The sequence below is a fragment of the Condylostylus longicornis genome, unplaced genomic scaffold (assembly GCF_029603195.1).
Source record: "Condylostylus longicornis isolate FDR11 unplaced genomic scaffold, ASM2960319v2 ptg000055l, whole genome shotgun sequence".
In the NCBI taxonomy this organism is placed as follows: domain Eukaryota; kingdom Metazoa; phylum Arthropoda; class Insecta; order Diptera; family Dolichopodidae; genus Condylostylus; species Condylostylus longicornis.
This window is the reverse complement of record NW_026578024.1, coordinates 2,150,532-2,175,368: the sequence shown is the minus strand read 5'-3', so window position 1 is coordinate 2,175,368 and position 24,837 is coordinate 2,150,532. Positions and strand designations below refer to the sequence as shown.

Here is a 24,837-nt window from a genome sequence, read left to right as displayed (position 1 = left end):
AATAATCTGCAAATTTGTAATTCTTTTTTAAATATAAAACATAAACTCATAGAATAAAATAGGCGCTAAATTAATAACGATTTGAAAAAAGTTCCCGTTGTTAAGTGTTAATAGTTAACAGTTTATATTTTCATTTTGCTAATTAAAAGTGCCAATTTTTTTCGAACTGAAAAACTTTCACTCTTCTCTTTGCACTTTAAAATATCAGAGTCAAATCAAAGATTATCAACGATTTTATTAAAATTTGTTTATTGCCTACCGGTAGCACACCGGTGCCACCGGCCAACAAACTTTCTGTAGGTAATTATTTTATTTTTATAACTATATATAATAAATTTATTAGGGAAAGAATTAAAAAATTTAACATAGTAGTAATAAAAAAGATTTATACCATAAAAAAGAAAAACAAATTAATAAAAATAAAAAAGAAAGGAAAAAGAAAATAAAAAAATCGCGTATCATAATTTTCTTTTGTAGTTTTCGCCTTTAAATTTTTAGTGATAAAACCAATAATGATATTGGCGATTAAAAGAAAAAATAACGTTCTTTTATATAAAAAAAAGAGAAATATAAGAACAAAAATTAGCAAATTAAATTTGTGTGTGTGTGTATACAAATAGAATAAAAGCACACTTATGAAAACAATGCAGGTGCGCAATTTTTCGTCGTCTTCTTGTTTTTTTTTTTGTTTTTTGTATTTTCGAACAAATATAAGAACGATTAAAAGGTGAATAATTCTAACAGTTTATTATTAAAGTGCTGAAAGGTAGTAGCACTAGAAAGTGTTTCATAAATAAAAAATATAAGCGCTGAAATTAAAAAATCAAAAAACAATAAACGTGAATTTAAAGTGCTAATTTTTTTTTTCTAATTTTCGTTTTTTGTTTATTTTTAAAGAAAAAAAGAAAAAAAATTGTTTAAAATGTTTCGCGTTTTATTCTTAATAGGCCTATTGGCGTTTAGTGTGGCCCAAATACCAACATCAAGACAATATAGAACTGCCTTAACTGATATGACCAGTGAGTTTACAATATTTTTACAATTGTTAATTTTTCACATAATAATCACATTCATGTGTTCTTAATGTGTAATAATTCTATTTAAAATATATTTTAAATTGGTTGCCATGTAAAGATCACATCAATTACTTACATAAATTTCTGATAAACTTTTATAAAAAAAAGTAAAATATTGTTATACTGCAAAAATTAAAAATTATATTTTATTTGAGAAAAATAATGGAAACCTTCTATTCCGAATTTTAAAAATTTTCAAATGTGTAGAAACTAAATGAGAAGAAAAATGTTATGTTTTATTTCTCAAAATATTGCAGTGCAATTCTTTTTAATATGAAGTCGGTAGATTTTTTCAATAATTCACAAAATATTTTAAAATTTTCTTTTAAATTGGATAGAAGGCTTTCTTCATAATCTTTTGGTAATTATTACGAATATATTTGTGTAATATTATATACATATATATATACATATATATATATATATATATATATATATATATATATTCATAATAATTATGCTCAGAATGCGCATGCATTACACGTTTTGTTTTCTTGCTAACATGCTCTTTATTGTGAAAGAGAGTTATAATATTTACATAACAGGAATAAATACATTATTTTATTGTTCTATTCAGTTATAATAGTGAATTCCAATTGTAATTATGTATGAATAATTATAATAAATATCAATTAAAATTTTTTATATTGCAAAGCTTGTTGAAAATTTGTAATTTCAATTTGAACTCATCTTAATACCTTAAAATCCTAAATTATATCAATAGCAAAATTTTCAAAATTTGATGGCTAAAAAATACAGAAAAATATAGAAAATATGTAAATGAACACAACTTGTATGGCATGCTGTAAAATGTAAAATCCAAAATTTTCGTCATTATAATTATTATATAATATACATATTCCCGATTTTTAATTCAAATCAAAAAGAAATTCGAAGAAAGTTAAAAACGAAGATAAAGAGAGGTCAAAGAAATTATCTCTTATATTTTTACTATAAATAAAAAATAACGGTAATTATCATACGGTTACTAAAACTTAACAATATATTTTTAATCTGAACGTTTTTTTTATTTACAATTTTTGTTTATGTACTTGAAAATTTTTTATTTACATTATTTATAAACATTGATAATATCACGTTATCAAAAAATGCATAAGTACTCCAGGGAATATTTATTATCCATAATTAATATAGAATTAAATATTTTTTCAAAAATCATTTTATTTCCTTTTATATATGAGTATATGAGCTATCTCATATTTGAAAGTGTCATTACTTTGCCGATTAATCGCGAATCCTAAATTGATTCTATTTTAAAATTCGCCATCTAAAATTTTATTTATTTTCCAATTGAATTTTTCATAATAAAAAAATATTAACAAATTGCGTTCTCAGTATAGATAATATAATTCTAGTGCTGAAAATTCTGGAGTAAGAGATAAGATTTTAAATTCGTAAATGTGTTAATCCGGAGTGGTGTCGGTATTACTTAAACATAAAAGAAACTCGTGATTTTTAAGTATTTATTTTAAGTATTACAGATGAATGACCTAATTCGTTCTATAATATGTTCTTAAAATAATTTTTTTCAACATTTCCGAAAATCTACTTTAGTTTCAGAAATGATTATAATGTGGCGTTATTACAAGTACATACGAACTATACTAGTATACATTCTAAGCCTCTATAGGGTATTATAAATTTACAATTATATGGTATTATAAATTTACAAGTCTTAAATATTATTGACAAGTATCTGTATTCTTGTTCTACGGCGTATTTTCAATTGCTCTAGAGAATTCGGCAAATTTTTGGAAAAATTCGACGTAATTCGGAAAGACGTATAACTTCAAATATAAGAATTGCAAAAATTTTCTAACTTTCAAAATTTAACTTTAATAATTTTAATAATAGTTTTTATGACAGCTTTTATAAAACAATATCTCGAATTGTTCAGGTTACAGTGTACAAAACATTCTTTTTTCTCATATCTTCTATTACAATTATTGCTTCACACCAGGTATTAATTCGTTTTTTTCTATTTAGAAAGCCTAGTAACGTGCAACACATTATCAAGGATAACAAAAATTACTTATCATCTATGTCATTATCAATGATTGACAGCGAAATTAAATTCTATAATAACTCCAATAAATCATCTTAATAAAATTTCGCAAAATTTCTCAAATACTTTAAAATTATAAATAAATTAACAATAATTTTAATATAGCGTGATATTCTGCTACTTTATTTACGTTCATATAGGTAATTGGTATTAAAATATTAACCAGATACCACACGAATCTATAAAGATAAGCCTCATAAAATAATATTGTTATAATATTAATCGTAATTTGGTTCTTCTGTAGATTTCCGAACTATTTTTCATTATAAATATTATGTACAATTATTTAAATTATAATTGTCAAGTGGATTAAGTATAGGCACTTCAAAATATTTAGGATTAAAGTGATTGTTATCAAAAATTTTATTGAATTATTTTTAAATTTTGAAAATTTTAATTAAGTAGTTAAGGCGGTAGTGCACACTTATGACTAATCAAATTTATAAATTTTTAAACATTTATTTTTTCTGCTTTTGATTTTATAAACTAGATGGTGTTTCTGATGCTCTCGAAAAAGAATATTTGAAATATGTTAAATCTGGTGTAGAAAGTGAAACACTTAAGGCAATAACTGGACTTTTGATACATTCAAAAGATATTTTAAGGAGAGAAGTTCAGGATTTATCAATTATTGATCAGGTAAAAATTTTTTTAATACATACATATGAATTTATTTATATACTAAAGTTATTTTTATTTTTTGTAGACATTCATCTGTACAGTATGCAAAGCTGCATTCAATGTATTACTCCCAATGGCGAGAAATCCACAAAGTCAAGAAGATATAGATAACGATTATGATCCAACACTTGATAAAATAGCAAAAGATTTTTGCGTTCGTGTTAATATTGAACCAAAACATGTCTGCGATAAAGTGATCGATTTTAATTTGCCTATTATAATACATATTATACGTCAAAGGCCGGAACTAACAGCTGAACAAATTTGTGGTACAATGTTGCAAGGTGCAGCTTGTGTAGCTCCTGGTGATCATTTCAATTGGAAATTAAATATTGCACCAAAAGCAAAAGTTTCTAATGATGTAGCTATTAAACCAAAATCTGAAATTCCTGAGTACACTCAAAATGAAAAAATCAAAATTTTACATTTAACTGACGTTCATTATGATCCAAATTATCGTCAAGGTGCATTGGCTGTTTGTGAAGAGCCAATGTGTTGTATTGCAGATCCAAGTGATGTTAATTCAACACCAAAAGAAAATTTAGCTGGACGTTGGAGCGATTATCGTGATTGTGATGTGCCATGGGAAATGTATGTTGATTCCTTACAACAAATTGCTGATAGACACAAAGATATTGATATAATTTATTACACTGGAGATATTATTCATCATGCTGTATGGGCAACATCCCAACCTAATAACACACAAGAAATGAAAGATGTTTATGGTAAATTAAAAGAAGTTTTCGGTAATATTCCAGTTTTACCAGCTATTGGAAATCATGAGTCACAACCTTTGAATGTGTACGTAGTCTAAATATTTTGAATCAAAATTTTAAAATTTTCAACACATAAAATTTCTTTTATTTTGTAGATTTGCTCCACCAAATGTTAAAGAACGTCATAGTACACAGTGGTTATATGATTATTTAGCTGATGAGTGGTCAACTTGGTTACCAGCTGAAGCTCAAGAAACAATTAAAATTGCTGGTTATTATACATATTCCCCACGACCAGGTTTCCGTGTTATTACATTAAATAATAATGACGCTTATACATTTAATTGGTGGATTTGGTATGATCCAGAATATCTTAGTAAACAATTAGAATTTTTACAAAAGACATTATTACAAGCTGAAAAGGATGGTGAATATGTTCATATATTAGCACATGTACCAGCCGGTACCGGTAGTACATTAAATGTATGGGCTCGAGAATTCCGTCGTGTTATTGAACGTTTCAGTCCTATTATAAGTGGTGTATTTAACGGACATACACATAAAGATGAATTTAGTGTTTTCTATTCAATGTCAGATTCTAAAACACCAATTGGGGTTCAATGGAATGGTGGCAGTTTAACACCATTTAGTTTTGTTAATCCAAATTATAGAATTTATGAAGCAGAAACAAAAACTTATGTAAGTACAAAATTGAAATTTTTAAGGAACCTTTGCGATTTTAAGTTTAATTTATTAATATTTGAATAGCAAATCGTTGAACATGAAACATATATTTTCAATTTAACTGAAGCAAATGCAAATCCTGATAAGAGCCCTGTATGGTACTTAGAATATGATTTTAAAAAAGATTTTGGAATAGAAAATTTAAGTCCAGCTTCATTGGATGCTCTTTTGGACAGATTCACTCAAGAGCCAGACCTTTTGAAAAAAGTAAATATTTTATAAAATATTTTTTTTAAGAAGATAATTGAGAATTGAAATTTTATTTTTAAGTATTGGGAATTCAAATATAAACTAGGAACTCCGACATTAGAAAAAGGTTGTGATGAAACATGTTTAGCTAAAGAATTATGTGAAGCTGCAACCACACAATCAAATGATTTAAAACGATGCGAAGAACTACAAAAGAAATTCTTTGAAACGGTTGGTCATGAAGTTTAAAGTTTTTTTGTAGGACTTTTGGTTATGAGATTTTTATATTATTTTTGTTTTATGAAAATAAAATGTAAAAGACTGTTTAATGTTAATTTATAGCTGCACATACTTATTTAATATTGTTTCTTAATTTTTGTTCACATCTAACTATTTAAGATTTAACTAACATTAAGTTTAATTGGTTTTGGTATTTAGAAATTTTTAACTTAATAATTATTCTAGCCAAGAAAGTATTATTCGTATATTCACCAGGGTGTAGGCAACAACTTTAATATTTTCGTTTAAGTTCACAAATTGGAGTTATGCGCACGAAATTTCTAAGTGTCAAAATATTTCATTTTCCAAAAAATGTACTTTAAGTTTTTTAAAGTGTAAATAATTTAAAGCAATTCACAGTGTGATAATCAAATTCAACTATTTTTATTTTAATTCAGTCAGTAACCACTGTTTTATACGCAACCTTGTTATCTTTCGCTCAAAGATAACTTCAATGCAATTTTAATTTCAAATTATGTAAAAATTCTGTACTTTAACTTGATAATTAATATTAACCACATGCTGAATTTAATTTTTCGGTATGTAAATATTAAGGTCAATACTAAGAATACTGTTTAATTTTGTAGTCCGGCGCTACATTTCTAGGAAAATTACAGAATAAAATTAAAACAGAATAAAATATGGTCAAGGGCGTTCTTTATTATAAGAGACTGAGAATAACCTTTTCAGGTTTAAATAAAAGTTTTAATTTATTTAAATACAAATCATGACGTGTTGGAATTTCCTTAAAGAAAGAGAGATGATCAGTTCGAACTAGCAACATGGCTCTGCATTGAAGTTGTTTAACAAAAACAAAATGTTAATTAACAACCTCTTGTAACTAACACTTGTTTTATTTTTTGCTTTCCAACCAATTAGTTGCAAATAATATGAAATTTTGTGACTACCAAAACTGAAATGGAACGTTTGGGGCAATATCAATTTTGATAAATGTTGTAACAAAATATAATAATTTAACTGTTAATTATATTTGCACAGGTTTACAATTTTCATTTTAGGTTTCATAAAATTTTTGATCTAATTAATATATTAAAATTTTTTATATAAAAAATTTAGGTTGATGGCAACAGTATTATTAAAAAATTAATTCGTGAAATCAAAGCTTATTTAAAAACATGGCAATTAATATTGGAACTTATATTTAGAACACAAAAAGCTAGCCGTTTACCACATTCATAACAAGAAGCAATTTAACCAAATATTTTTATTTTAAATTTCTAATAAATACTATATTTAATTTTTATTTTTATTTATTTATTAAATAGATTAATTTTTTAAATATAACATTGTGGTTTATATGATAAGAAGTTAAAATAATTTTTCAGGTTCAGGTCCTTAATAAAATTTCTAATGTAAATATTGAAAAATTTTTTTATGAATGACATAATATGTAGAATGTCAAATGTTTCATCGTAGTCTAATAATATTTTTTTTATTTAACGGAATTTAAACTTTTCCGGAATTTAAACTTCACCTATTTTACAATTTTATTATCAAATATTTTTTCACATTTGTAAATTTTTAAATGCTGGTAATATGCAAATAAGGTAAAATGCATTCGCATGTATTCAAAGTATAAAGATTACGTACTTAAACTTGAACGATTCCCAATGTAAAAATTAATGATTCAAGTTCATTATGATATAAAATATAATAAAATATATAATAAATATAATAATGAGTATTAGAAATTATATTTATCAACGGGAATGGGTTCTCTCATTAGAATTTAATGATTAATAGGCAGATGATATAGGCAATACTGAAATAGGCAGTTCTTACGATATTTGATTTTTCTCACACTTTTATTCTCAGTTTTACTTTCATGATATTGGCAGATATTGGCATTTATGTAAATTGAACATTAGAATATTAGATGCCTACTCATAGTTAATATTAACACAAAATATTTAGAATATGCTAAGCATAACAGAGATTATCCATAATTAACTAAGGCCGAAACTTACACACTATAGTGCAAAATAATGCAATTTGAAATTTGTATATTACAAATTCTTGTTTTGAATATGAAGAATTTGTTTTGCTATACAAAAATTGATTTACTTTTTAAACCAATAAAAAAATTTTTGGTAATTTTTTTTAAGTTAATCAAATAGATCACATTTTCGAAACCTATGTTATTTCTACCATTTTAAATAAAATTCCTGTAATAAAATGCAATTTCTAATTAAACACAGTTTTGTAATCGAATTAAGTATTTTTATTGGAAGTCATCTCGAAGAAATCGATATACTTTTACGATCTGTAATGAACATTTAACGAAACATATACCCATAAATTTGAAGAAGACATGAGAACGAAAGTGTACCTAGCCATGAACTTTAAATATTTTTGAATTTTTTTAAGTTTAAATGAAGTTTAATTTAAAATCACTAGTATGATATAAGTGTTTATTTTTTTTGTGTGCATTTAGTTTATACAGCATTTTGTAAATTCAGTGAAAAGTTACTTATGCATCTGTCTCATCTCATTTGATGTTCTATACACATTGAAAGTTTCATTAATAATATTAATGCTTACACTTAAAAAACTATTGTAATTACTACCGATCTACACAACTACCGATCCAGTTTTATTTGGAAAACATGGGTAAGTGAATTCATAATTTATAAAATTATAAAAGTTTACTGTAAGGTTGCATGAATGAATTTAAAATATTTTGTCAAATAAAATAAAAACTCAAAATTTTTTTTAAACATTATTTTAATATTCACAAATATATTTAATGTATATATAATTATATTATTTCTCTTTCTAAAATTCTAAAGACTTTTCACATTTTTTTTAACTTTATTTTTAATATTTTTGAAATAATTTTCTTCTTTTTTTTGGATTTTTTTTTGTTTTTTAATTTTATAATATTTTACATACATTAATTATAATTATCCTTTATAGTTTTTAAATTATTAACATTAGTATATGATTTGAATGATTCCAGTATTTTAGAATAATATGAAAAAGAAAATTTAGTGTAACATAAATTAAAATAAAAATTTATATTAATTTTTTTTTTATAAAAATATTAAAATATGTTCTACAATATATTATTAAATATATTATTTAATAATAATGTGTGATAATTTTATTTTAACCTATATTAAGTGAAGTACAATGAAGTTCATAATTTGATATTGCAGTGCTGAATTTAAGATTTTTGCAGTGAGTACAATAGTTTCTTCTTTCATATTTTAATTTAAATATCAAAATTATTACACAAAATTTTTTTATTATAACAAAAAGTGATTTCTCTCCACACTTATGTGAATGGCATGATAATAAATGTAAAAATATACACTTTTATAAATTCAAGCAGTCTTAAGCCCATTTTAGGGAAAAAGCGCTAGCGCAGTATATTCATAATATTTTTTTTATATATTAAAATTAATTGGAGGAAATAAAAATTATAAACATTTTTTTTAATATTATAAATATGCTTACACATTAGATTGATCAATTACTGGAATTTCATATAATTTTTGCATATATGGGACAGTTCACCATAATTTTTTTTGGTATTCAACTCATTCACAATAGTAGTCATATAAGTATTATTATTATTATAACAGAATTGAATTAATTTGATATTTTCTTAAAATAATCTTTGTAAATTAATTGACAAGATTTTTAAGGTGTTTATCTAAGGAAAGTTAATCACCCTAAATTTATATTAAAAGTCCATTTTTATGTATTTATGTATAATATAATTAAAAATAATGCAATTATTATGTCATCTTTAAAATTTTAATTAAGATTAAAATTAAATGAGAATATGTACTCATTTGTACGCTTGTTTAGTTAAAAAAAAATCTCTTCGATACAAATTAAAATTTTGATACAATTTGAAACTAAACTATGAATGTCAAATTCAGTTTTAAAGTTCAAGTACGCAGACATGAAATGAAAACAAAAATTACTTGTGTACACTTGTGTTTAATAAAACTCATATTGAAATATGTATGTATTGTACATCTATCGATTATATCGATAAATAATCGATGTAAACTTACTCAATGTAGAATTTTGAAAAATAAAATTGGAGTTTGTATTTTTAGGAATGTTGTTGTCATTTCATAAAATTTTGACAGGTTTTGTGTTTTCATTTCTCTCAGTATGTCGGCATTTTTTTTTTGAATATAAAATAATAAATTAAGTTCTCTCTTTTTATAAATTTCATTAAATCCGAATTAAATTTAAAAAAAAAAATAATGCTAAAATTTGATAAACAAAAAAAAAGTGTGTTTGTTATTCATTTGGTATTTTTTTTTTCTAAAATTTATTTTTGTCTTTTTTTTCCTTTATATTTATTTTATTCTGTTTTAGCTTTAATTTTCTTTTTTCAATTAATAATTTTTAAAATAAAAAAATAATAAAATTAAAAAAAAGTTTATATTAATTTACAATGGACAGACCAATGTTGCAATTTCCAAATCATTTTCATCTGCTTGTCTGACCATCAGAGCTGCTTTATTTCTATGCTTGCCACTCGAAACTAATCGAACAGATGTTATTCCACAAAATATTGCTTGTTCTGGTCCTTTAAAAATATGAAAATGTTCGTCGATTAGAAGCATAAAAAAAATTAATTTAAAATTATTAAAATAATTATGTTTGATTGAAGTTTTGAATATCTTTCATATAATTTTAAACTGATGAAATTAAAAACATTATTATTCTATATTTGTTAGAATATTAGTTATTTTAAAACTTAATAACAGTTTAATAATGTTATTTTGTATAAAAATATATCAACGAAACTAAGCGGCAGATATTTAATATTTTCTTGCGACATTTGGGGTTGCATAATGCATTTACTGTTGACGTGGAATTGAACTATGTATAACAGTTCTCATATGTGTCTTATAACCCACGTATTAAAAGTTTTGCATTAATATCTGTTCTTCACGTTTTCGTAAACGTTTGCTTAAGCAATAATGACGTAATAATTTCTGTGATATGCTAAATAACCTTAGAATTTGAATTTTATTCTCTAAACCTATTGACCTTAACCCAACAGAAAAAAACCTCAATTTTCATCGAAAATAAATTTTAACTTCGACTCAGTCAGTTTTTTCTCAAAAGCATTAATTACTGTCCTACTTTTTAAGAAACTAATTCTGTATTAGCACAACTGAGATCAAACACTAACAAAAATTGATTTAAATTTATAAATGAGTTTGTTAACAGATTCTTATAATCTTTCATCATCTGCTTAATAAATTTTTGGTAAAACACTTGTAAGAAAAGTTAGTTAAAATGTGTACCATAGCAAATGTTTTAAAACCTCTTCCTCTATTAAAAATTTTACGTAATAAAAGAGCAGTCGCCAAGCGAAAGAATAATATTTACAAAGTCAATATTTTCATCCACTATATATGAATAAATATACATACATACATATATATATACATATAGGAATACTTTTCTAAATCAAAAGCTAAGACTTCGAGGGTGTTCAAAAATATAAAAAAAAATTATTTAAAATGTTTATTTATTGCCGAAATCATGAAAGGATTCAATAAAAAATTATACTTTTTGTATACAATTATAACGCTTGAAATTTAATTTATTTTGACGCAAAAAAAAATCGATTTTCCTGTTATTAAAGAATTTTTTTAAGCCTTAAATAAAATAAACAAAAAAAGGAACGTATTTAAATTGAACTTTATTAAGGTTATTTTCATTATTAAATAATTAAAAAGTTCTTAATTTTTTTATTATAAAATTGATGAATAAAATTAAAGAAAATCACAGTAGAATAGCCAATAATTAAAATGGAAAAAATAAACTTAAAACTCTTAAAGAATTATTTGATTTACAACCAATAAATCCTTAAGTAAGTAGAAAAATCAATAATCCTATTGGAATTTCTGACAAGGTGTTCCGATTGAAGAATGAACTAACCAAATTACAATCACTATTTAAATAAAGCAAGTTATACTATTTTGCATTTTCGAATAACAATTAATTAACCTGACGTGAATCTTTACTAAATCCACTAAATATTATGTCAAGTGACATAGAGTCATGACAAAATAACTCTATTATTTACCTTGTTGCTCCGAGAACCCACATACATCACTTGACTTTTCCATACCGAATGATTCTAAACCTGGTGAACCACCAATTTCCAAATGATCTGGAGACGTTGTACACTATACATTTGAAAATGAAAAATAAATATGTTATGTTCAATGTATACACAGACATACATTTGTATATATATACATATATATTTCTTTAGAAGTTCACTTTTTAACATAGAAATTGAATTTTATTTAATTTTTCAAAAAAAAAAAATTCTTAAAAATAAATTTTTCAGGTTTATATTGGGACACAAAAACAAATAAACAAATATATTTATACAATATGCATACCTTGTTATTGTTATGTTTGAGGAAAATTTAATTTGAAAATAAAAAAATACAACAGGCAAATTTAAGAATAAAAATGGATGTAATGATGAAAACGGTAATCGATAATGATAAGGAAAATTTTTTAAAGGATTTCTTGAAAAGGATGTTTAATGAGAAATACATGAAATATACTGAGATAAAGAGAATTTAGTATTAGTTCAAGACTAGATATGAAATAAGGAAGGATATTAGAGAGATACTGAGAAAGGGGAACTACCATAATGTTACGTTCATTGCTACTTTAATGGATTGTACTATAAGGATAATAAATTTCGTCTTAGAATGTTTTTAACCCTTAAATATTTTTAATATGAAGTGAATGAAACATTGAGTTTGTATACTATAATTTTGTTAAAAGAAATTTATTTAACGTCAAAGATGAAGTTTTATAGAAATTTGGAATAATTTGGGAAAAAATTAAAATTTCCATAAGTTATTCTAATTCTATGTAAGCTTGAACACTCCACATAAATTTAAGTGTTGCTTATTTAAGATCTTCTATCTGTAATAATTTTGTAAAGTAAATTTTCAATATCAATTAGCTGGGGCTTCTTTTATTGATTTTTATTATAGTATTGAATTACATCTTTCACTTATATCTGGCTTTACTTTACAGCAATGAACCTTTGAATTTTTGTTTCATACAACGTTTCGTAAAGTCACACACGTTTAGAAGGTAATAGTATCTACTGACCTTCATTTTGTTTATGATTGCGAAAATTTGTTTTGCAAACTCCAACTTTTCATAATTTTTTTATTTAAATTATTGCTCTGAAGTTTTTTCTGGAAAATAAACGTACTTGGAAAGGTTAAACAAAAATAATCCTTAACTTTTATTGAATAAACCTTTCTTTAATGCACTAAAATCTTGGCGCAATATAAAAAAATTCTAAAAATTCTTAAAGGTTTTTTATTTTTATTTTTAAGTAAAAGAAACTTTTAAAGAAAACTCATAAAAGATTCGAATTTAAGTTTTAACAATTGGGGGATTTTTCATCAATTAAAAATGACTTTCAATTGCTTAATCTTTTTCTTTCATGTTAACATCCTTTATCGTACGATTTAACTCAAGTTTTACGCCTGTGATTTATGCAATCTGTTTTGTTTTTTTTTGTATTTTCGTTTTCATTACTTATTTTATTTTCATGAAGGCTGTAATACTTTTGATAAGGATTTAAGGAAAAGGAAAAGAAAAAAAAAATTAAATGAATGAATGAATTTGAAGCAAATGAATAATTTTCAGATTTAAATAAAAAAAAGTTATTATAATTTTATATACATTATTCCAATTGATATTTCGTTATACAAAAATTATTTGTTAAGTTTTCGGATTTTCTGATCGAATAAATTGAATATTTGCGAAAGAAAGGTCTTTTATACAAAGATGTAATGAAATTTTCAAACACAAAATTTCTAATAACCCTAATATTTTATTATTTGATGAGAAAAAATTCTCATTCGCTCATGCACTTACCTCATAATTTACTTTATCATCCATTCTTTCACCAACTTTAATATTTATAATTGATATTACTGCTGGAAATAATGCTGTTAACGTACAATTCCTCTGGTGTCCATAATTATTTAGTGAATAAAATGATGCTGTGTCTTGCACCATAATATTACAAGCTTTTCAAAAAAAAATTTAATTTTTAATATTAAATTATAATTTTTGTTTAAAAGGCAAAATATTAACACTTACGTTCAGCTATTTTACGAAATCTTACATTTGCTATAAATGATCCTCTTAATGGTATTCTGTATTGAAGTAATGCTGCATTTTGACTAGATCTAAAGAATTTCTTATGTGATATTTGTGGCCTACAATAATATACCAAATAAATTTCAATAGTAATTAACTAATATTTAATTAAATTCTATACCATTGACTATAATCATTACAGAATTCAATAGTACGTTCTTCTATAGTATGATGATGATCTCTTACTGATGGAAAATATTCACCATTTAATTCCCATCCATCAACAAACTTTTGGAAAAAATATAAGAAGATTAAATTTAAAATTGTTTGCGTACTATTTGCATATACGATATATGTAAGTTCTTTTATATTAAAATTTTTTATAATGTACTTACAGCCATTAGTCCACCAGCTTCACAATTTATATCAAAATGTTTTAATGTTATTTCAATTACAGTATCTGGTTCACTAACAATATATAGACCGCAAACTTCCATGGGATTTCCAATATCAATGACATTGTCTTTTGTTGTTTTAATATGGGGTATTTTTTTAAACATATAATCTCCTTGTTCTGATGCCACATGCATACAGTCTAGATTATTGAAAGAAAAGAAGAATATCATAATTTATAAATAGTAAGAAAGTTTGTGAAAAATGTGTATGCATAATTGAGCCACGAAATAAGTTTCAAATCGGGACAAAGTTCTAGTGAAAATATAAAATATTTTAGCATTAGCTTTAATAACGTTAAAATTCACAATAGCATATAATTCGTTTGATATTGTTTCCGGACAAGTATGGTATTTCATATTACAAGTGTCATAATTATGGGAATTATTGAGAATTTTATGATTCCAAAATTTTCAATATTGAACCTAAAAAGGTTTGATAAAATTCTATTTCTATTGATAAATTTCAATTTGATTTTATTAATTTTACAAAAAAACCCAAACCCAATATGAAAATCTTATTAAACATGTCTTTTAAATTAACCCAGGTCATTGAATTTCAGTAATTTTCCTATCAAAATTTCATAAATTTGTTCACTAAATCTTTGTTTTTCATCTAATCCAATAATTGTTTATTAAATTTAATATGATGATTTCGTTTTCCTTTCCTCATTCCTATGAAATTATTGAAAACCAAAAATTATTTTTCAAAATATATTAAAAATTTTAATCTTTAAACACAAAAATTTAATCTTCTTCTACTTAAAAAAGGGTCCTCTCTATGCTCTCGCAAAATTTTAATATGTAGGCTAAATAAAATATTTTCAACTTTCGTTTAACCAAAACCTTAACAGAATTATAATTTCTTCCTTTTAAATTTTTAATATTCTCTCTTCTACGTATTCTTAAATATGTTTTATAGAGAAAAGACTTCCTCCTTTTTCTCCTGAACTACACATAAAGAAAAATTTTTGTAAGAAAAATTTTGTCTCAGAGGAATAATTGCCGACTTTTAAAAAAAGCAGAACGGTGATTTGAAACCATATAGTTTGAGAGTTCGAATAGTTGTAGTAGATTTATTATGAAAAAATAAGAAAATTAAAAACTTGGGGTTACTTCATTAAATTGAACTTATTTTCTGTAGAAAATCATCATGTTTTTGTTTTCACAAAAAATTCTTTTATAATTTTTGTATTAAATTTTCTTTGAAATTTCAAAAGAATTACGCACACAATAATAAAAGAAAAATGACGTACACTAAAGTAATTCTCGTAATTCAGAAATTATTTGAAGGACGGAAGTAAATTTTAGATAGGCAAAAGTCAAGAAAATTTCAGTCTTCTCGCTTGCAAAATATTTTTCTAGAGAAGTAATAAAAATACATAAAGTGACCATTATCTTCAATGTTTTACCTTATGAACGAATTCAGGTTAATTTCATGTTCAATTTGTTAAGTTGAGTAGAGTTTGAACGGAATACAATTTCTAGATTTTTAGTAAGTCGTCACATAATTTTAACATTATACATAGTTTTTCAATTTTACCCATCATTTTATTCCATAACAAAAGATGTCGACCCGATAAAATTTAAAAACATTGAAATTGGTCAAATATTCGGCGGCTATCAAATTTTAGTATTGAAAGAAGGGCAAAAAGCAATTGTCGATCACAAAGTTAGAAAGTTAAAACATTTTTCTCAACATTTTTAAAGAACAAAGTGAACGGTAAATCATAACTGTTCCCCAAAATATCACAAAAACAAAATCTAATTTCAAGATTTTATTTACTTTTATTTCAATAAATTCATTTGCATTTCTCATCACTTACTTACTTATATTTTTTTGGAATATGAATTCTTTCCTAAAAAATTCATTTCCATTTATTTGCTCACTTTGAAAAATAATATTTATTTTGTATGGTTTTATATTTATTATAGTAACGTATAGGTTTGTTGGTCCACTGTTATGATAAGGCAAATATCAATAACCAGTAATAAAATAATAAAAAATTTTATAATTTTATTGACTTTGCTATTTTACTTCTTCATATCAGATAAAAAATTTCAAGAGGTTTCCTACGTCACTAAAAGGTCAAATGCTTAATCAAATTCAACTTGTAAACAAACTTCATATACGTATAATTTTTAAGGAACACGCAGAAACACAAGATTTTTTTTGGAATTTTTTTGAAATTGACACAGGGGTTATGTACCACGGTAGGGCCCCGACTAAATCCGTGCAATACAACAGGAGTGCAGAAGAAGAGAGATTAGACATCTATGTGGATAGTTCATATACATGGAGAACAAATTGAAGCAAAGACAAAGGCCTAGAGTTTATACTTGAGAGCAAATTCTTTTTTCGGATATGAACCATGACAGTGGTACCACTCCTAACTTATGCGGCTATGGTATAGGTTTACGATCTACCCTCAATGCCACATGTCTGAAACAGCTGTAAAAGCTCGCATGCATTTGCATTCCGGGGCCATGAGAACCTGGCCGGATGCGGCAATGGAAAAGCTTAAACCAATAAATTGGAGTAGAAAGAAGATTGAAAGAGCTCACGTGCTAGCGAAGAGAGTAACTCACACACCTCTTCTTGTTCCGCATCACTTCGTCGGTTTGAGGTGCATTGTCACCTTGTTTTTTTCACAAATCTCAAATATACAAAAATTGAATTAAATTTTTAATTTTCTAACAACTTTTTTCTTTGAAAATTAACAGAGTTCAATACTTTTGCTCATTGCAAATTTATTTTATCAGTTTTTTATATAAGACATTCACTCATTAAACAATTTTATGTTGACACTAATTGAATTGTGTGCCAAAAACCTAAAAAAAACACTACATTTTAAAGAATGTCAAGTTCACGACCTCTATAAGAAAAATTAAAAAAAAAAAAATTTATAGTAACGGATAAGTTAAAATATGTCAACAACACCAACGTCATATTTGTTTAAGATATTTACATTTAGAATTTTTAAAATGTTTTCGTAGAAAATCCCAGATTTTAATAATGACTCTTACGAAATATAAAAGCATCCTTTTAATCCAAAAGGAATTTCTTTTAATTCCAATATTAATTCTTTTCTAATTTCAACTATTGCTACTATGTGATGTGTTAATTGAATTCCTAATATTTAACAAACTGACATAATAGAATTTAATATTCTTCAAATATATTTTAAATAAAATTTCAATAAAATTTTCAACATTTTGCAGAATTTGTTCTAAATGCACTTATAACAAATGAAGAATTTTCTAAAATTATTTTGAATTCACAATAAAGGCAAATTAAGTTTTTTAATTAGAAACGTTTTCTATATTACTTAATTGCTTTATATTCAGTATTTGACCAATAATTTTATATAAAATATACATTTATAGGATTATTTTATGTCCCGAAGGTGTTATGTTTCAATTATCTTGAAATTATACGTTAAGATTTTATTATTTAAGTTTAAAACTTTTTTCTAATATTGTGTATAATCGGATTATTAAAGAATGAAATAATTTATGTACTTAGTTAAAATATAATTGAATTATACTATAATAAATTAAAGAATATCAAGCAGCTGTTTATTCGTCTGCTCATTCAAGAATTCAAGAGAACTTCAAATTAAATTCTGTTTTATAAATTGTTTTAAGTTTAAAATTCTGTCAGCGTCCGGTTTTGTTGTATAAGGAAAATTCAAATTGATTTGGGTAAATTAATAATAAAGGAGCACGTAACGTGGAACTTTAACACAAATTCAAATATTCGAATGGAAAAAAAATTAGTGGGGCAAAAATTATTTAAACCTTATGTTTTTGAAAACATAATGAGCAATTTAGTTCTACAACATTCCACTAGTCTGGTAATATTTTTCCCACTCTTTGGTAACTCTTTTTCTTCTGAAAACAACTAATTTTGAAATTGTAAAAAAATTTAAACAAGTCTGGGAGTTTCTTTTGAACTGCTTAATTGAAGTAATTTCTTTAATTTTTAAGAAAATTTTAATCTTTATTTATGAGTTCTTTATTAACAGTTCTTGAAGTAAACGCTATTTTTGTTTAATAATGTCACCAATTTTTAAAAATCTTATTTTGCTATACCTATAGGCGTAATTATTTAATTTGCTTTGAACTCTTTGTTTAATTCGAAATCAATCATTCTGACTATATTTATTGTATAGCAAACAGCAAATAAACTTATTTGTATTTTTTTTCAATATTATTCACAAACATATTAAAATATTTTCCGACATTTACGTTATTCATGAAACCTTATAAATAAAGTTATTACGTGGAAGTCAATTCATCGAAATTCAATGATTGATCATTCATCATTTATGGTCATCATTTGTATAAAATATTTTATAAATTTGTCCAATAATTTTATTTACCTGATATTGTTTGTACTTTGTGTGGAGGAGTTATCAATTCAAAAGGATTTTTTACTGTAGGCCATGCCTGTAAGAAAAACAAAAATAAAAATAATAAAAAATAAGAAATTATTAAAAGAAAGGGAAATTTATTCTTTGCTTATAAAATTATTGAATAAAAATTAATTCTTTACAATATGATTTTCGGTACCCAAAATATACTCATACGAACTCATCATTTAAATTTTAATACCATAATGAAATTTTCTTATATACTTATAAAATTTCACAGTCATTATTAAATTAAATATTTTCCATGAAATATGGAATTTGATATGTGAGTTATAATTGTTTTAATTCTTCTTTAAAATACAAAATTTTAATATGAAATTCTTATAAATTTTAAGATAAATATAAATTAAGAATAAGTTCACAATAGGAGAAATAAGAACGTAGTTATAAAAGAAATGAAGGAGTTTAACCATAAATAAATTTTCGAAATAATTATTATTAATTGATTTAAAAAAAATTCAATGGTATTTAATTAACCACAACAAGCACACTATTTTTAACAGAACAGTGACATAAGCGGATTATATGGAATTTTTTACTTTTTACTCTATTATAAATTCATTGAAATTGTAGGGTTTTTCATATTTTTCTTTTGGGTTAATTAAATTTATATATAGCGAATTTAATTAACTTGTTACATAACAAATAAATAAATCTCATATAATTCAAAATATAATAAAATTAAGAACAAATTTTCTCTGTGAATAATATTGCCATATGCATTTCATGAGATCAGGGACGTCATTTATGATGACATCAAATTTCGTAAGTCAAACTTTCGGTAGAAGTGCAAATTTCAATAGTAGAAAAACTTAATAAAATATTTTTGAAGAGCTGTCTTTTGTCAATCTGTCTATTTCTTTGGCTACTCAAATATCTCAATATCGGCTGAGATGATTTCGACTCAAATTTTAATGAGAACTAATATTTTGAGTATGTCAAGAGCCGGAAACCAAGATTTTATATGGAGCCAGATGTATTTTCATGTTTTAAATTTCTTGAAATAAATATTTGAGTTGTGTTTGTGAAGGATTTCTAAATACAAATTGCGGTCGGTTGTCTGCAATTTATATCAAATTTTTTTAAATATTTTCAATAAATTAAAATAAAAATGCTAGTAAAAGGTCATGGATAAGACCAAAATTTTGCAATACATTTTCGTATATATTTGTATTTTGGTTTGCACAATTAAATGGACTGTAAATTTATTATTTTATATTGGTATTCTATATTTAAATATAAATACTTAATATTAACAAGAACGTGGGTTTATACTATTTTTAAAGAATATAAAATTTGAATAGAATTTTTTTTGAACTTCATTAAAACCTCAATAAATCTTTTATGTCCTAAAATTTCTAGGAAATTCTCTTACTAATCCACAAATTTTTTCAAATTCCAATTATTTTGTTTTTCTTTTCTTGTTTTTATAAATAAAAATTCTAAAATAGAAAAATTTGACTCTAGTAGGTTAAATAATTAAATATTGTTCTTACATTCATAATAATTTGTGGCTTTAGAGAATTTCGTTTTCCATTAAAATTAGTTTTAATTTAAAATTCCAAAATTACACAGTTTTTCATATTCCTAGCGATAAAATAAGAGCATTTATCCCCCCTTTTCCAGGAAAAGTTCGAATAAGACTTACAAACTTATAATTTTTTTTTTAAGCCGAATTTCTTAGAAAATTCTAAAAAAAAAAGTTTGATTCTGTAACAAATGAAGACAATGATTACTTTTGAAAGGATTTAATAATTGGATTATTTCATCCTAATTATATGCAATATTTCATATAATAGCAGTTGGTAGTAAGGTAATGTAGTTGATTTTAAATTTTAAGGCACGAAATGAGATTTTGTGGATTATTATTATTAATTTCAAACTCAAATATTAACTTCAAAATATTAGAAATTTTTATTTTTTCTTGAGTGAATTATTCAGTCAAAAGAGTACTTCTTTGCTAACCATTATCGTTCTTATATAAGATCCTCTATTTTCTTACTGTTGCAAGAATTTTATGCAAATAAATTAAAGTTAATTTTTCAATACTCCTTACCTCAAATAATATTTATCATAATATACATACATATATTATTTGTATATGTATATATACATTAAGCTTTTATTCATCATAAATTCAAGATCATTTTAAAAATCACTTGTAATCTTTGAAAATGATTTTGCAAATCTTATATAGAAAAAATATTAATAAAAACTTTTTTAAACCATTTTTCTCCCCAATTTAAATCACAAAAATATATTATATTCTTACGTATATATATATATATATATATATATTTAAAATCTTATAAAACTTCTTTAAAATTTCTAATAATAGAAGATTTTACTTCCAAGTTCTTAAAATATATATAGAAAGCAAGAATTATTATTAAAATTCAAACATTGTTTTTCTTTGGTAAAAAATTATAACAACAAAAATGGGGGTTTGCTATTTCCTTCGCTATACCACCCAATTGTTTTAAAATTCAATTCAATATTATAAACCATTAATATGCCATTTCATCGTATATATTAAGTTGTATATGTATATACTCGTATACATAATATAGTTTTTCTATATAAAATGAAATGATGTTGTTTTAAATATGAAATATACTTTGTGGTATAAAAGCTTTGAACTTTGTTGCTTGTGAGTGATGCGAAATTAAAATGAATTAAAATAGTTTCATTTCAGCTCAACTATAAAACACGTGGGCGAGAGGAGTGTTATTGTTGAAGACACTTTTCACTTTAATTTTCAATTTCTTTAAAATTTTTGTTTATTATAAATTTAAAAGCATATGGGAATTATACTATTTTTTTATTAAATAGCAAAAGCTCTTTACACTTGTTATAGATTAAATGAAGTTTTTAAAAGAATATATTTGAATAGACACACGCACATTTTGTATGTTTTACTTAAAAACTTTTATATATGGCTTAAAAATCGTTCTCATTTCTAACATACTTATCCAACTCAACATTTTCTATAATAACCGTTTTAACTTTTAACATTTTGTTTTAGAAGTAAATACGCCAATAAATTTTCACTTATTTGAAAAATATTTAAAAATTTGTTCTTATATTAAAACAAATGTAAATTGAAGATCCTCTCTACATAGCAACTTCTTTAATTCTAATCGGGTCTGTGTTAATTTCAAATCATACGAGTTTTGAAATATTCTTTAACACGACATTTTAAAGTTACCATTATAAACTCTTAACAAACTTTGTAATGCTCATTTATCAATCACTTATTGTAAAAATAATACAAACACAATATAAAACGAAAATATTATGCATTTTCGTTAACCATATCAAAGGACAATAAGAAAAATAAACAAATTATTAACATAAGAATGAATAGAAATTCTTGCCAAGGAAACAAAAAAATTCTTCATTGTCTCCAATTTTATTAGTTCAAAAGATTTTTTAAGTGATTGTTTGTAAAAGTTACAATTGTTTGTTGTTTTTTTGTTTGATGCTTCAATTTTATTTTTTATGACAGAGATAAGATTTTTATTATCGTATAAATAATCGAAAAATAATAGTAGTATAAGATTTCTGTTTTGATAAAGGATCGAAATGAGATCTTAATGGGTCGAAAGTTAAACTTATGTACGTGGCACATCCGTCAGTGTAAAATCTGAACAATAAGTAAAATTTTGAAAAATAAAATTAAATTCTTGTATGAAGCTCATGTTCTTGTAATTTGTATTGGTTAATAAGTAATATTAATTATGTATATTTAATTGTACAGTCTCTCATCCTCTAAATAGAAATTTTAAAACTTTGAGCTTTGAAATTCTATATTTACCAATAACGTTGCTGGATTGCCCTCCAATATGTTCTGGCTCATGTGTCGGGATAAGGGCCACAAGAAAACTCTATTTTACCATCTCTGATAAAGCGAGGCTGGACGAGACGTCGAAGGTTAACATCAAGGATTTAGATAGATTCCTCAAAAACTAACAAACTAACAAAGGTTTCTAGAGTATGAATACAATACAACGCATTCATACCTTCTTCACAATGCATTCTTGTCAAAATGCACCCTTTATATCTACAATATCCACATCCTATGACGTCATTATTAATATAAAATTAAATGTTTTAGCAATGAACTTAAAAAAATATTATTGAAAGTTTTTTGAAGTTTTGATTTTAAAGTGTAGTAGCTAGGTATACACTTTCCTAATGCAAATATTAAAACTGAAAGGTTTCAACTTTGAATTGGAATCAAATATCCACTGGCGAATTTAAAGAAGAAAAACAAAAAATTATTCAAGCACATTTTAATTTTTTGAATAAATTTGAATTTTCCCCTGAAAGTAAATAAAAATAAAAAATATTGTAAAAAGATTTTTAATAATTTATTTTGAGATTTTTAAGGCAAAATGAATACCAAAAAAAAAATTCAGTTTTTGATTTTTAATATTAATGGAAAAATTGAAGTTTATTTGAATGACAAAAGTTTTTTTTTAAATCAGCCGGCCTTAAAGAGTTTTTAAGAGTTTTATGAATTATTGAAACAAGATTTTATGTGGCAAATTTCTTGTAAAAGTCTACTAACTTAAGAACTGTACTCATTTTTTGATGTTAATCGTAATGTGCGGGGTCATTTAGCATTTGGGTATCGAATATTCTTCAATATATATAAATTTAAAATAGTAAGTTGGAGCGATAATGAATGACTTGGAATAATATAAAAAACTAGTAAGAAAGAATGTTGTATATTGCATTGTTCCTTATTTTGATGGGGCTTTGAAGCAAAACGTTTTCGAAAGGACTTTTGAAGAACTGGATATCAAAATTTTACTTTATTCCGAATTTGTGAATAGAAACCAAGCATTCTAATTTAAGAAAAATTCAAATATTTCTCTTTTTTATTTTTTTTGCTTTTCTTTTTTTCGAAAAATTTTAAAAATTCTTATAAATAAAGGGATATTCTGATATTTCGTACAGACTAAAAATTTGCGTGTTTATTTTTGACTGTGAAATTTGACAATTAATTTGACAATCGAAAGGTGCCATTTTTTTATTTTACAATACGCTATAATTTAATCTTTCTTTTAGACTCATTTTAAGATCGAAACTGTTAATTTTAATGGAACCACCAAACAAACAGTGAATGTCCTCTTATATAAAAAATAGCACACCTCCACTTCCGCCTTGCCATCCTTTTCTAATTAAACATAGAAAGGCAATGTCCAGTGTGTACAACTATACCAATAGCCTCAAATTTTGTGGATTAAGTGTGGCCAGTTCTAGCCTCTCGATTCTAACGGAGGCATAAATTTTTTGAAGTCAGATAAATTCTCGCCAGTGAATTATTCCAGTGATCTTCCCTGGTCTTTTCCCTCCAAACAATTAGGAGCGAACTCCACTATTATTTTAATGCTTCTATTAATTTTCCTTCTAATTTTAAGCATATGCTATGTTACATTTTTGTATTATACCAAAAGATAGTGGTTTTTAAAGGTTTTGCACTTGTTCAAGGGAAATGTACTTTTTTACAAACCAGTTGTTTTATCCGAATTCGTTTTTATTTTCTTTTAATTTCTATCCGACTTTCCACTTAAAATTTTATCTAACAATACAATTTTGTCACAAAATAATTTCGACAATAAAACATAAAAAAAACTTTTAAATTAACAAAATTAAGAAAGAAATTTCTTAATCAAAATAATTAACATTAATTTTAACCTCAGTGACCATTAAGAAAGAAAACTTCTAAGTTTTGTAAAGAACTTTTATCTTCTCTTATTCCTTAAAAATCCTTATTATTTTATTATTAAAATGGAATATGTGATTGTGTGTGTGTTTGTTTGTTTTTCTTAATAAATAAAAACAATTTGTTGTTCTTCTTATGATTTTGTCTATGCCACAAAAGAATTTGGTTTTTCGTCGTTTTGTTAATGGGAAGACTAAATAATAAAACTTGTCTAACTTTTATCCGATTTCAATCAGTTCTGATTAATGCTTAGGGGACAATTATGGTAACAATAATCACTAGAC

The 24,837-nt window shown here is 24.4% G+C and overlaps 2 protein-coding genes across 2 annotated transcripts in view; one reads left to right on the top strand and one right to left on the bottom strand.

Moving 5' to 3' along the window:
* Positions 1–756: 756 nt before the first annotated feature.
* LOC129611700 (sphingomyelin phosphodiesterase-like) lies at positions 757–5,830 on the top strand. The gene is made up of 6 exons (XM_055524975.1): positions 757–1,019; positions 3,653–3,801; positions 3,869–4,647; positions 4,718–5,261; positions 5,331–5,513; positions 5,577–5,830. Exons 1-6 carry the CDS (start codon positions 923–925, stop codon positions 5,742–5,744), a joined length of 1,920 nt encoding a protein of 639 aa, XP_055380950.1. The 5' UTR covers positions 757–922; the 3' UTR covers positions 5,745–5,830.
* Positions 5,831–9,615: 3,785 nt separating this feature from the next.
* The window catches only part of LOC129611994 (corticotropin-releasing factor-binding protein), a 45,223-nt gene continuing 30,001 nt past the window's right edge, over positions 9,616–24,837 (bottom strand). The window contains exons 2-8 of the mRNA XM_055525434.1: positions 18,769–18,835; positions 14,327–14,526; positions 14,113–14,219; positions 13,932–14,050; positions 13,704–13,858; positions 11,866–11,968; positions 9,616–10,350 (exon numbers count right to left, since the gene is read on the bottom strand). Of these exons, the coding sequence (XP_055381409.1) occupies positions 10,211–10,350; positions 11,866–11,968; positions 13,704–13,858; positions 13,932–14,050; positions 14,113–14,219; positions 14,327–14,526; positions 18,769–18,835 (891 nt within the window). The 3' untranslated portion in view covers positions 9,616–10,210. The remainder of the gene's footprint in view (positions 10,351–11,865; positions 11,969–13,703; positions 13,859–13,931; positions 14,051–14,112; positions 14,220–14,326; positions 14,527–18,768; positions 18,836–24,837) is intronic.